Source organism: Puntigrus tetrazona, unplaced genomic scaffold (genome assembly GCF_018831695.1).
Source record: "Puntigrus tetrazona isolate hp1 unplaced genomic scaffold, ASM1883169v1 S000000520, whole genome shotgun sequence".
NCBI classification, from domain to species: Eukaryota; Metazoa; Chordata; class Actinopteri; order Cypriniformes; family Cyprinidae; genus Puntigrus; species Puntigrus tetrazona.
The window spans coordinates 282,501-295,000 of record NW_025048156.1 but is presented as its reverse complement, the minus strand read 5'-3'; the positions used below and the strand labels follow the sequence as shown (position 1 = coordinate 295,000).

The window sequence follows — 12,500 nt, the reverse complement described above, 5'->3', positions numbered from 1 at the left end:
TAAATGGCTAATATTGTAGTCGTATGCAATATGCATTGGTCATGCTTCACAGGGTTGAAAAAGGCTTTTTAGGAAAAATAAGCATCTCGTCTGCAGCGTTTATCGACTATATCGGACCCTCGGACGCAATGCAATCCTAGCACCGCTGCTCCACGACCCCATCGCTCCTCCAGATCTACAATCGATGTAAATACGAGCGTCTGGCGTCTGGCGTGGGAGGTGGACCGTCCTCCGCCCGTCTCCGAGATGGCACTGAGGAAGCAGAGTTGTAATCAGCGTGACAGCGAGGTGTCAGCCGAAGGAGCCCGCGATCCTCGTCATCGAGGCCCTCCGGACTCTAATCAATCATTATCATCCCGTGACCTGATCCCCGGTTCGCCCCGTGGAGCCTCGTGGTGCTCAGAGAGATATAAATAAACCGTCTCCACCGCAGCCTCGGACTGCATCTCGTGAGTTATTGTTGCTATGGTAATGAAACGGTGCAGAATCGTACTTCTTTCTGCAGAGCAAGAAAAACTCGAAGGCTGCGTTCCGAAAGCAAGCGCACTTCCTCGCTGTCCGCCTCCTACGTAGGCAGCTGACTCATAAGGAGAAACTACAGGTCCGTATGCATTTGGGCACTGGCAAAATGTGCATCATTTAACTTAAGATGAAATCGAAGTGCAGAAATGTAATATAAAGTGCAATCATTTATATACACAGCCTTTCATTTTCAAAGGCAATTGGACAAATTACTTTAAATGCATTCGAAATCATTTAATCATAAATAAAATGTTCTTTTGCAGACTTTTGCAGATATTTTGCAGAGAATCGTTAAGTTCTACATGCTTAATTAGAAAATGCGACTTGAATATGTTTTGGTCAGATAAAATAATAAACATTAATAAAATAAAATAAAATAAATTATAATAAAAAATTGTAAAATAATAAACATTAATAAAATAGTAAAAAATACATATTATGAAAAATTAAAAATAAAAATAGTGAAAAAAAAAAAATAATACCAAAATACCAATAAAAATTATAAAAATTACAAAAAAATTATAAAAATTATAAAAAAATATAAAGATTATAAAAATAGTAAAATGAAAAATAATAAAGTAATAAAATAATGATATATATAATATACATAGTTATAAAAATTTTATAAAAATAATTATAAAAATAGTAAAATAATAAAAATTGTGCCTGTGTGCAAATATACAGTATATGGACCCTAAAAGCTAATACATATTTACATAAAAAAAATATTAGGTAAAATACTTTTGCTTATTCTTTATTATCATTATGCATGACGCTTATATGACATCATATAAGTGGAATACTGTTACGTAAGAGTAAATAAGAGTTTTGTAGCTTTTAGACCATGTATGTTTGTATATTTAGGGCAAAATTCACAGACTAATTAATATTCACGACCCTGTGTGCTGATTCGCTGACAGACAGCAAACCTCCGGAGAGAAAACACGCGTGTTTATATTTAGTCGTTGCAACAATGTTTCAGGCCTAATTATGAAACTTTCATGAGGAAAATTCTCAAATGTAACTGAGGTTTCTGTAAAGTTTGATGTTTTCAAAGGGCATCCTATATGAACGTATCCATGGCAACAGGCCTTTAAGCGGGACGGGATGTATAACGGGATCGCTGGTTGAATCCCGAGGTGAACACGGAAAGGCAGGAACCCAGCAGTGTTTTAATGCAGCTGCCAATCAACAAGTTGGGCGGAAAAACTAATGAGGGATTAGATTTCATATTAGTGTGATGACGGGAACAGACGGAGCGCGATTAGAAAGACCTGACGTCTTCTGCTCTTATATAACGGCGCTAATTACCCTCCCAGGTAATTATCAGGAATGAACAATCGCACAGAGCCGTCTATCGGCGATCGATGGAGGAGCTGATTTCTGCCGGATTGAAGATTTTACGTCGTTTCCGACTCAAAACATCACGTGATTTCGAAGGATTTTCAAGCCAGCGAGTCATTTACGGAGTCATTTGATGATTAAATGACACTAATGTCACAGATTTGGGACCAAAAGTATTCGTAAAGATGGCTTGCTGCCAAAATAAAAGCTTGATGGGTTAAAAAGGCACAAAAGGCACAAATGTTACAGCTATCCTATAAATGAGTTAAATTAATTGCAATTAATACGTTTTGCGTGAGCATATGTATTTATCATAACACACATGCATGTATATATTTAAATATTTACATGCATTTACATAAATACATGTATATTTAAATACTTTACATTATTTGGTAATATATTTAATATATATATGCATGACTATTTTTTCTTAAATATATAAATGCATGTGTGTTTTTATATATAAATATACAATATACACAGTGCACACATATACTATGGAAATAAAATGTTTTATTTTAAACGTGAAACATATTCGTATTATTGCTGTTGCTTTTTTGGTATATCTATTATCATTTATTATTCATAATTTTTTCTTATTATCATATTTATACTTCATCTGCAATTTTTTATTGAAAGTAATAGTGCTATTATTTCACAAACATACTGATAAATAATCCAAATAATATGAATTGGAACATATTTTGCACGATAACGGTGATGGTTATTACTATATATTACATATTTAAATTTTTATTTTGATAGCATTATAACAACAGTAATATATTTAATTTAGTTCGCTACGTTATTATTGTTTAACGGATCATTTTATTAATGGTAGCAGACCTGCAGAGTCCTACTGAAAAGACGTTTTTTTTTTTACATGCATTTTTACATGCATTAATATGAACGTATAGAAAAGAGTTGATAACAGACCTTTCTGAATCACGGCCGCGTTGGGCTCGAACTTCTCCATGAGCAGCTGGGTCTGGTCGGGTTTGAGCGGAGGGTACAGGATCTCGTTCAGACGCGGGTCCCGCTGCTTGTTGTTGATGAACTCTGTCATCTGATCCACGGACAGATAGTTTCTGCTCTTCGCTCCGCTGGAGAGACGCAGGAGATCCGTAAGAAAGCGTACGCTTTACGGTAACAATCATCTGCTATGACGTTCAGAGAGCTGTGGGTGTTTTCTCAAGGAACGTCTTGGTTGTGATCGATACCAATGAGGCTTTTTTTTCATTTTAAACGTCCCCAACTAATTACGGCATTGCAACGAGCTCGTCAGTCCGGCGTGAATCAGTGCATGAAAACAGGAAAGATGTGCACGTAAAGTAATGCATAAAAAATATACAAAAAAACCCCCTGATAAATAGATGAAACAATGGATGAATAAATTAAAATAAACATAATAGTGTTCATAAAATTAAGTTAAAAAACAGGAATGAAAGGAAATGTATAACACAAAAAGCTAACAAAGCAGATAAAACAATGTAAAAATAGACACACAAACAATAAAATAAAAATTTAAGTAAAATGGAAAAATTTGTCAAATTAAAAAAATATTAAAAAACGATGAATATATACGGCAGTGCGTAAGTATTACATTTATAAATATAAATAATCTAGAAATAAATAGAAAAGTAGACGGATAAATAGACAGAAAACTAAACAAACAGATGGAGAAAATTAATGGATAAAAGCAGAAAAACAGCAGTGCATAAATAACCCAATGCATGAATACAAAAGTATTTAAATATAAAATATTTAAAAAAAAAAAAAAATTATAAAAATATTTTTTATATATATATATATATATATATATATATATATATATATATTTTTTTTTTTTTTTTTATATTTTTAATATTTTTTTAAGGCATCATTAGCTACAGCATCAGCTCTGTGAAGACTTACAGATCAGCAAATATTTGGTTGATCTCAGATCGTGGGCAGAGGTTGTTGATGAACGATTTGTAAACGTCAGGCGTCAGATCCTCCAAAGGGATAGAGTCGTTCTACGGAGAGACGACAAGATCAGACCGTCAAGACATGAGACACATCACCAGCAATGAATCTCCTGACACGGAGAGCGCGGACGCAAGCGAACGGAAGCAAAAGAAGCATCGAAGCAATGTTTGTTACGACGCGCTGCATCAGCTGTCAGACGCTCGTCTCCAAAACACGCAGCTCTCGCCTGCGGCTGATTAATGCTTCACCGCGCGAAAAATATAAAAGCAGCAAACAAAGAAGAGAAAAAAACAGATGAAAGGTAGTGAATGTGAGTGAGTCAGAGGCGGAGGCCGGCGAGGATTTCTCATTAGTTACACGCTTCTCCTTCCCGACTCTCCTGAGGCCTTTTAGCATTATGGATTTAGAAAATCTCCCCGTGTTCAACATTCAACCTTTAAATTTGCTGTAAAGAGGTAAAGCAAACAAACAGACTCCCCTTGAAGCTGGGAGGGAAAAAAGAGATAAACAGGTCAAAATAAATAGGTGTGCATGATGAGAATAAACCGATGCAAATAAATAAATGAAAGTAAGTAAATAAATATGTTTATTATTTAAACATAAAATTAAATAATAAACAGATAAAGCGATAAAGAACATACATAAACAAAAAAATAAAAATAAATAAATTTGCGTATGAAATAAACAAAAATGAAAATAAAATAAATAAATAAAATTACATACAAAATAAACAAAAAAGAGAATAATTCAATAAATAAAGTCACATACAAAATAAACAAAAATGAAAATAAATTAATTAATAAAATCACATACAAAATAAACAAAAATGAAAATAAAGAAAGAAAAAATAAATAACATTACATACAAAATAAACACAATTGAAAATAAATAAATAAATAAATACAATTACATACAAAATAAACAAACAATAAAATAAAACAAATAAAATTACATACAAATTACTTAAATTAAATTAAATTAATTAAATTTAATGAAAAATAATATAATAAAAATCAATGAATGAATAAATAAATGCATAAAAAAGTTAAATTAGATACTATTACTATTAGAACTATTAAATGAAAAAAATAAAAACATTGTATAAATAAAGGTATGAAACCATAACAAAATAAATAAATAAACTTTCTCCCTCCCTAGGCCTTTTAACATTCTTGACTTTAAACCAGTGTCATATAGTCTTCAGATTCGCTGCACAACAAAAAGTAAATTCCCTCTTGATCCTGGTAGAGAAAACGCAAGAGCGCTTGTCGGGCGCACGCTTGTTCGGTAAACCCCTACGAACTGACTTCCTGTGGAAAGACGCGGTCTTCCTGTCGGTCAGCGGGATTCTGGAGCGATTAGCCGAACATATGCTCACCCGGCCGGACGAAAGACTGCAGCTCTCCAGCGCCGTCTCCACGCGCTTCCGGTCCGTCGAGAACATGCGGAATATACTGCAGAGAGACAGAGAGTCATCAGAGGAGGACGGAAATATGATCGCTTTCTTATTCATCGCCTGACGCTGTCTTACTTCTTCACTGGGATTCGACCCTCTTGATTCGTCTGCAGCTTGAGTCTCGTGAAGCTGGAGAGAAAACAACACCACGGAAAATATTCTCAGGACTTATTAGATACATAATAAAGATATAAATATAATATAGATGTATGACATAGACATAAATAAAGAGTAAGAAGACAAAAAAGCGATAAAGGACAACCACATAGATTAAAAAATAATTTTTAAAAATAGTAAAAATATAAGAATATATTATATATAATAAATGTAACATAATAAAAAATTGACAATATTTTTATTCATAATTTTTTTATTTTATTTTAATTTATTTAAAATAACACTATTGTTTTCCGATTACATTTAATTGGCCAGTTTTAAAGGGATATTTTAATTAAAAATGTAAATAATACTAACAATAATTAAAGAATGCAATATTAATTCATTCACTAAAAAAATACTTTACTTATAGCCTTTGCATATGTAGATTTACTGCATTATTTATGCCTTGTAATGCACCTCACAATGCATTTTATGATCAGATGAATAACTATAGACACAGTTATAAAACATTTATTGTTACACACAAAAAAAAAAATAAAAATTTTAAGGTAGGTGGTTGCAATCTATATGTTATAGCAACATTTAAATAAACAATTTATTTGAATGTAGCTAAAATAAATAGAAATTGACACTACAAGCAAGCCTTCAAACATTCTAATGCGGTTTTGGTTACAGCTAATCATATAATGCATCACAGCATGCATTATGAATACATTTACAATGCATTACACCCAAAGACTTTAAGTGTTACCGTACGTTCTTTTAAATGCCACACAGTTTCCTGCAAATGACTCATAAACACGTTTTAAAACAAATCCGCCCGACGGAAGCAGGTAAATGTGAGCATGAGGTACTCACGCTTTCTCCAGACAGGACTCTCGGCCCATGTTCTGAGCGAGCAGGTTCGACGCCAGACTGAACAGCTCATCGGCCCACTCCTTCAAACAGAAGGCATTTCATTAAAACCATCCAGGTCGAGCATCCTGACTGGGATTTGTGCTGCACTAATATCTCACTGCAACAACTACACTTAAAAATAAAGGCTTTCTTCACAGCGACGCCATAGAAGAACCATTTTTGGTTCCACAAGGAACCGTTCAGTCAAAGGCTCTTTAAAGAAGCGCTTCTTACCTTTTTTGTAATCTGAAGAACCCTCTTTCACCGCAAAGAAGCTTTTGTGAAACAGGAGATGTTAACGGTTCTTTATGCAACTATTTAAAACCCCAATCCAGGAAAAATTGGGATTTAATTTGAACCTATAAGACTTTCAAATCACATGAGCCAACATTTTATTCAGAAACAGGACATGACAAACGTTCAAACGGAGACATTTTGCACTTGTGTCCTCTGAAAGAGCTCATTTCGAATCTGATGCCTGCTGCAGGTCTTAAAAAAGTTGGCACGAGGGCAAAAAAAGGGCTGAAGAGGCTGGGAGAACATCTAGCAACTAATTAAGTTGATTGACATTTGGTCTGTAACGTGATTCGCTGTAAAAGAGATGTCTTAGAGAAGCAGAATCTCGTAGAAATAAAGACGGACAGAGGGTCTCCGATCTGTAAAAGAGTGAGTAAAAAGATTATGGAATACAGTAAGAACAATGTCCCTCGTGTCAAAATTGCAAAGCAAATGTCATCACCTACAATGCATAACATCGGAAGAACTGTGTTAGATGCCCATAGTCTTGATTCTGTCATTGAAGTTTCTAAATGGGCCCAGGAATACTTCCAGAAACCACTGTCGGTAAACACAATCTCCAGATGCCTATTGAAGCTCCATCGTGCAAAAAGGGAGGCCATAAGAGCCGTCGTGTCCTGAGGGCCAAGGCTCATTTAAAACAGACTGCTTCAAAGCGGAAAAGTCCAGATTTGACATTATTGTCGGAAATCACAGACGCTGCTTCCTCCAGGCCAAAAAGGAGGAGACCTTCCGGTGTCTTATCAGTGTTCAGTTCGCAAGCCAGCATCTCTGACGGTGCATAAGTAAGTGTATACGGTATGAGAAGCTTGCATGTTTTAAGAAGGCACTACGAATGCTGAGAGGTACATGTAGGGTTCGGAGCAACTTATGCTCCCCTCCAGATGACTTCTGTTTCAGGGAAGGTCTTGTGCATTTCAGCAGGACAATGCAAAACCATATACTGCGCCTATTAAGTAGCAGACGAGTCTGCTGCTGTCCAGTTCTTTTACCTATAGACAGCATTTGGTCATCATCAAATACGTCAAAGAAAAATTCCATAAAAATATTTGTAGGAGGCGTCAAATTTGAAGCGAGCTCATTTTGGACATAACATTGTAACATTTCTCAGTTTAAACGTGTGCTAGGTTATCTGCGTTCTATTGTGAACAGAACATCGGCTCACTTCTTTTAGATTACGTTTTATTTACAAAACGTCCCGACATTTCTGGAAGGTTCTTCCACGGCGTCGTGAAGCACCGTTGTTTTTAAGCGTGCATCTGGCGATCTAGCCACACACACCTTGGCGACGTCTTCTTGGAAGGCCATGAAGTTCAGGTACTGGATGTTGACCATGTCTGGCCCCGTCACCACCGTCAGCATCCGGTTCTCGATCCGGCCCACCAGATTCCCCACATCCAGCAGCTCCCGCAGCTTGGCCTCCTGAGAAACAACCGCAGGAATCAAGCCCGCTGCCATAAAACATCACCAAATAACACACAAACACTCCGTCTGAACCGCTCGTGATGATGAAGAAACATTCAGGACATCAGCCCAATTACATACAAGAGAAACTGATTCATTATTAATATCGAAACATGTTCTGCTTTTATTAAAATGGCTTTAGGGTCAATATTTTACACGAAAATATACACACACACACATATATATATATATATATATATATATATATATATATACATACATACATATATAGATACATATATATATACATATATACATATATATATATATATATGTATGTATATATATACATATATATATATATATATATATATATATATATATATATATATATATATATATATATATATATATACGTATGTATATATATATAATATATATATATATATATATATATATATATATATATACATACATATATATATATATATATATATACATATATATATACGTATATATATATATATATATATATATATATATATATATATATATATATATAATTAATTATATATTTAGAATATAATATACAGTATACTGATATTTAGTATATTTAGTTTGTTATTTTCTTCTATAAACATAAAATAAATATAAATTTAAATATACATTTATATTTAAATATAATTTAAATATAAATATATATTTAGTTTTAATATAATTAATTAATACAATCAAACAATAGATCTTTCATAAAAAAAAAAAGTATCAGTCGTAAAAAAAAATACTTAAAAATAAACAGATAAATGAATGAATAAATAATTACATTTTACCTCAGTTTTGCTTTTGTTTTATTTCTTCAATGACACAACATTTTCTAACCCTAAAATGAGATATATTCATATTAACAAGCTTGCGTATGTCCCTGCCAATTGTCTCATCTAAACCTGGAGTGTAAAAATACAGCAAGCTCCGGCTGGTTTGCTCTGCTCCTGTCTGAGTGGGCGTTTGTTGGCCAGAGTGAGCCGCAATGTGGAGCCCATTTCCAGCCAAAAAAATCGCCCGTGTGTGTGTGTGTGTGTGTGTGTGTGTGTAGCTGAGACTGTTGCTCAGGTAGAGAGTCTCTCTTTTTCTGCAGCAGATCTTTCATCTGTACGTCGCTCAACAAGTGTTTCTCGTGCAGCTGTGCAACAGGTGTGTGTTCGGCTCTCAGCTGTCAGCGGCTAATTAAAGCCAGCGCCACGACTCTCCAATCAAGAGCCGACGTGAGAGAGTCGTTCATCTGAGCCGCAGCGCAACCAGTGCTTCAACAAACATCACAACGGCTGAAAACACGACTCGAGGATTGAGAACGAGCCCAAACCAGAGAGAGAATGTCACGAGAACATTTCAATAAAAATAATCAAAAATGGGTTTTACATACATATATATATATATATATATATATATATATATATATATATATATATATATATATATATATATATATATATATATATATATATATATATAATTTATAATTATTATGTATTTTTATTGACTAATAATCATGTTATCTTTATTATTATTGTAATTATTATAGTTTATTTTACAGTACAGTTGTATTTAAAAATATTTACATTTTTCTTTAATATTTTAATTTAAAAATCATTAAGAATAAGAACAGTTACAAATAAGAATAACAAATAACAAATAAAATCTGTATTAAAAAAATATATATATGGATTTATATATATTCTAAAAAAATTTGGTTATAAATATACAAATAACTTGACTTTTCCAATTACTTCAAAACCCAGATTTTAAAGTAAACCTATTTTAACAGTTAAAGGACATGTATGAGCATAAATGAATAAATAATTAAAATAAATGTGTTTAAATAAAAGCTAAATTTAGGTCTTTTTTATTATTTCCTTCCGGAAGCCAGATGAAAAAAAAAAAATAAGTTATGTTGAAAATAAATTGCAATAAATAAATACATACATGAAATGCTAAATTTAACTAAATTTAATTTAGTTATTATAGAATAAAAATTTAGTTATATATATATATATATATATATATATATATATATATATATATATATATATATATATATAAATATATAAGTAAATAACTAAATTAAAAGTAAATAAATCAGAATTCATAAATGTATACATTTTTCATTATTACTTTTAAGAATTATTACTACATTTTATTATTTATTTTTATATTATTATTATTATTATTGGTATTGTATTAATTCAAGACCCAGATTTTACTGCAATGACTCAATGACTTATTCAAAAGTAACCAAAATTAAAATGCATTTATAATTACAAGCAAATGCAAATCATGTTAATGTGATCGACGTCAGCAGACAAACACAGTCAGGCGAACTGAGCGAACGCAATCAGGGGTGAAGACCGGTCCCAGTGAGCACACAGGAGAAAAAAAAAACACCTGATGGATTTTTAATCAAAAAAATAAATAAAAAAAAAATCGAACGTTTTATCAGTTCCGGCTGTGACTCACAAAAACAATATGCCCACAACACACCCAGAGGAAAAGAGCGCTATTACAGAGTCTGAATCCATGACTGTTCACGGAGTAATATCACTGCTTCTCACCACTTCGGGGCCCGGTGATCGATCGGCACCGGTGTCTCGCTACAGACGAGTGTTCAGACGCAGTGCTAAATGATGCTCGTGAATATTTGATTCATTCGGGAAGACGTGAAAACACTGAACGGACGTCACACCCAACATCAACGAATCCCACTGTCCCTTTCATTTCTGTGAACGCATACATCCATCCTCGGGCCTTCCAGGAAACACATCGCTTGCTCAGCAGTGAATGGGTGCCGTCAGAAGCACAGTCCAAGACAGATATTATTACTATTATCATTATTATTAATATTATTATTGTCATAAGAGATAGGGTTAGGGTTAAGATTTAGCTTGTTAGTATGAACAATTTGAACTCAAATTTGATTATTATTATTATTATTATTATTGATATTACTATTTTTATTATTAAATGAATGGTATAAAATACACACACACACATATATATATATATATATATATATATATATTTAATAAAATAATAATACAATGAAAAAAATAAAACAATACTTAAATTATTTAATTGATTATATTTAATTGATTTTTTTATTATTATACTAAGAATATTACACACAAATAAAATACTAATAAAATAAAAACTCGAAAAGAGATATTATTAATGTAATATTTTACAGTAAAATGAAAAATAATGCACTTAAAATGTAATAAAAATTAAATTGTATTCAATAGAACAAATATATTAAATTATTAAAAAAAGATTATTATTGCAGACAAATAAAAATTAGATTAGATGAATAACTATTGTAATATTTCACTATAAAATTAAATTTAAATTTTATTATAATTTTATTAAATTAAATTTCTGTTAAATTAAGCCATTCATTGCACAACACGAATTTTAACGATTTTTGAAAAGTTAAAGTATCAAACTTTTATTTTGCCAAAAAATGTGAGGAAGCTTTTGCACGGAAAAATAAAAGCTAAAAAACATTGGTGACCGTTGCTGAGTTTTGCCTGTGATCGCGTTCCAGTGACGTTCTGTAACGAGGAGACTCTGTTTCCTGCAGGATGGCCTCGTATCCCTCATGACTCATGACTGGGTTTGGCCCCGGGGCCCCTGCAGCCAGAATACTGTTAGACTTTTATTGAAAGCGCTTTCCTCCGACAGCATGACGGACGACACGGGTTCATTAGTGAAAGCCTCTGTGTGTACAGCAGACACCAGCTCTGAATAGCACGTGAATAATACATGCAGTTATTGAATATTAAATTGAGTCTTTAAAAGGGGAGTTCTGTGCGAGCCGGACAGATGTGTGTGTGTGAGAGATCGGCGCTAAAAAAAGATCAAGCCTTTAAATAGCCTGTGCTTGCTGCATGAACCTTTTTAAATGCATTTTAGTTTTTGATATGAAAACGTGCACCAGACCCTTCTTTTGTGTGAAGGGTCTTATTTGTGACGTTTTTATGATGCTTCTGTGTGCAGGAACTGACGCAAGCGTAGTCTTGGTTCAAGACGTTGGGAGAAAATGGCACTGTGATATGATAAAAAAAACGTATTTATTGTCAGGTGATTTGCATAAATCTATTGGGGAAGAATTTTACGATTCTAGTCATTTTTGCAGCAGAGTGCATCTTCAGAGAAAATAAAAATAATTGTTAAAAAGCTTGAGCAACTTGAACAAACAATTTGTGGAAAATCTCTTTCCACTCTTTATACTTTTTTCGATTCAGTGCAACTAAAAATTTTAATTATGCTTTGTAATTTTTTAAAAAATTTTTTATAAAATTTCTGATTATTTATAAAAAAAAAAAAAAAAAAAAATATATATATATATATATATATATATATATATATATATATATATATATATATATATATATATATATATATATATATATATATGAACCAAAACTAACATAAAAAT

General features: G+C 32.5%; 1 protein-coding gene across 4 annotated transcripts in view; it reads right to left on the bottom strand.

Moving 5' to 3' along the window:
- LOC122334402 (1-phosphatidylinositol 4,5-bisphosphate phosphodiesterase beta-1) overlaps window positions 1–12,500 on the bottom strand; it is a 69,993-nt gene that overhangs the window by 35,869 nt on the left and 21,624 nt on the right. For all 4 annotated transcript variants that reach the window (XM_043232293.1, XM_043232290.1, XM_043232291.1 and 1 more), the window contains exons 4-9: window positions 7,889–8,029; window positions 6,272–6,351; window positions 5,369–5,422; window positions 5,216–5,291; window positions 3,784–3,884; window positions 2,806–2,972 (exon numbers count right to left, since the gene is read on the bottom strand). In XM_043232293.1, the coding sequence (XP_043088228.1) occupies window positions 2,806–2,972; window positions 3,784–3,884; window positions 5,216–5,291; window positions 5,369–5,422; window positions 6,272–6,351; window positions 7,889–8,029 (619 nt within the window). The remainder of the gene's footprint in view (window positions 1–2,805; window positions 2,973–3,783; window positions 3,885–5,215; window positions 5,292–5,368; window positions 5,423–6,271; window positions 6,352–7,888; window positions 8,030–12,500) is intronic.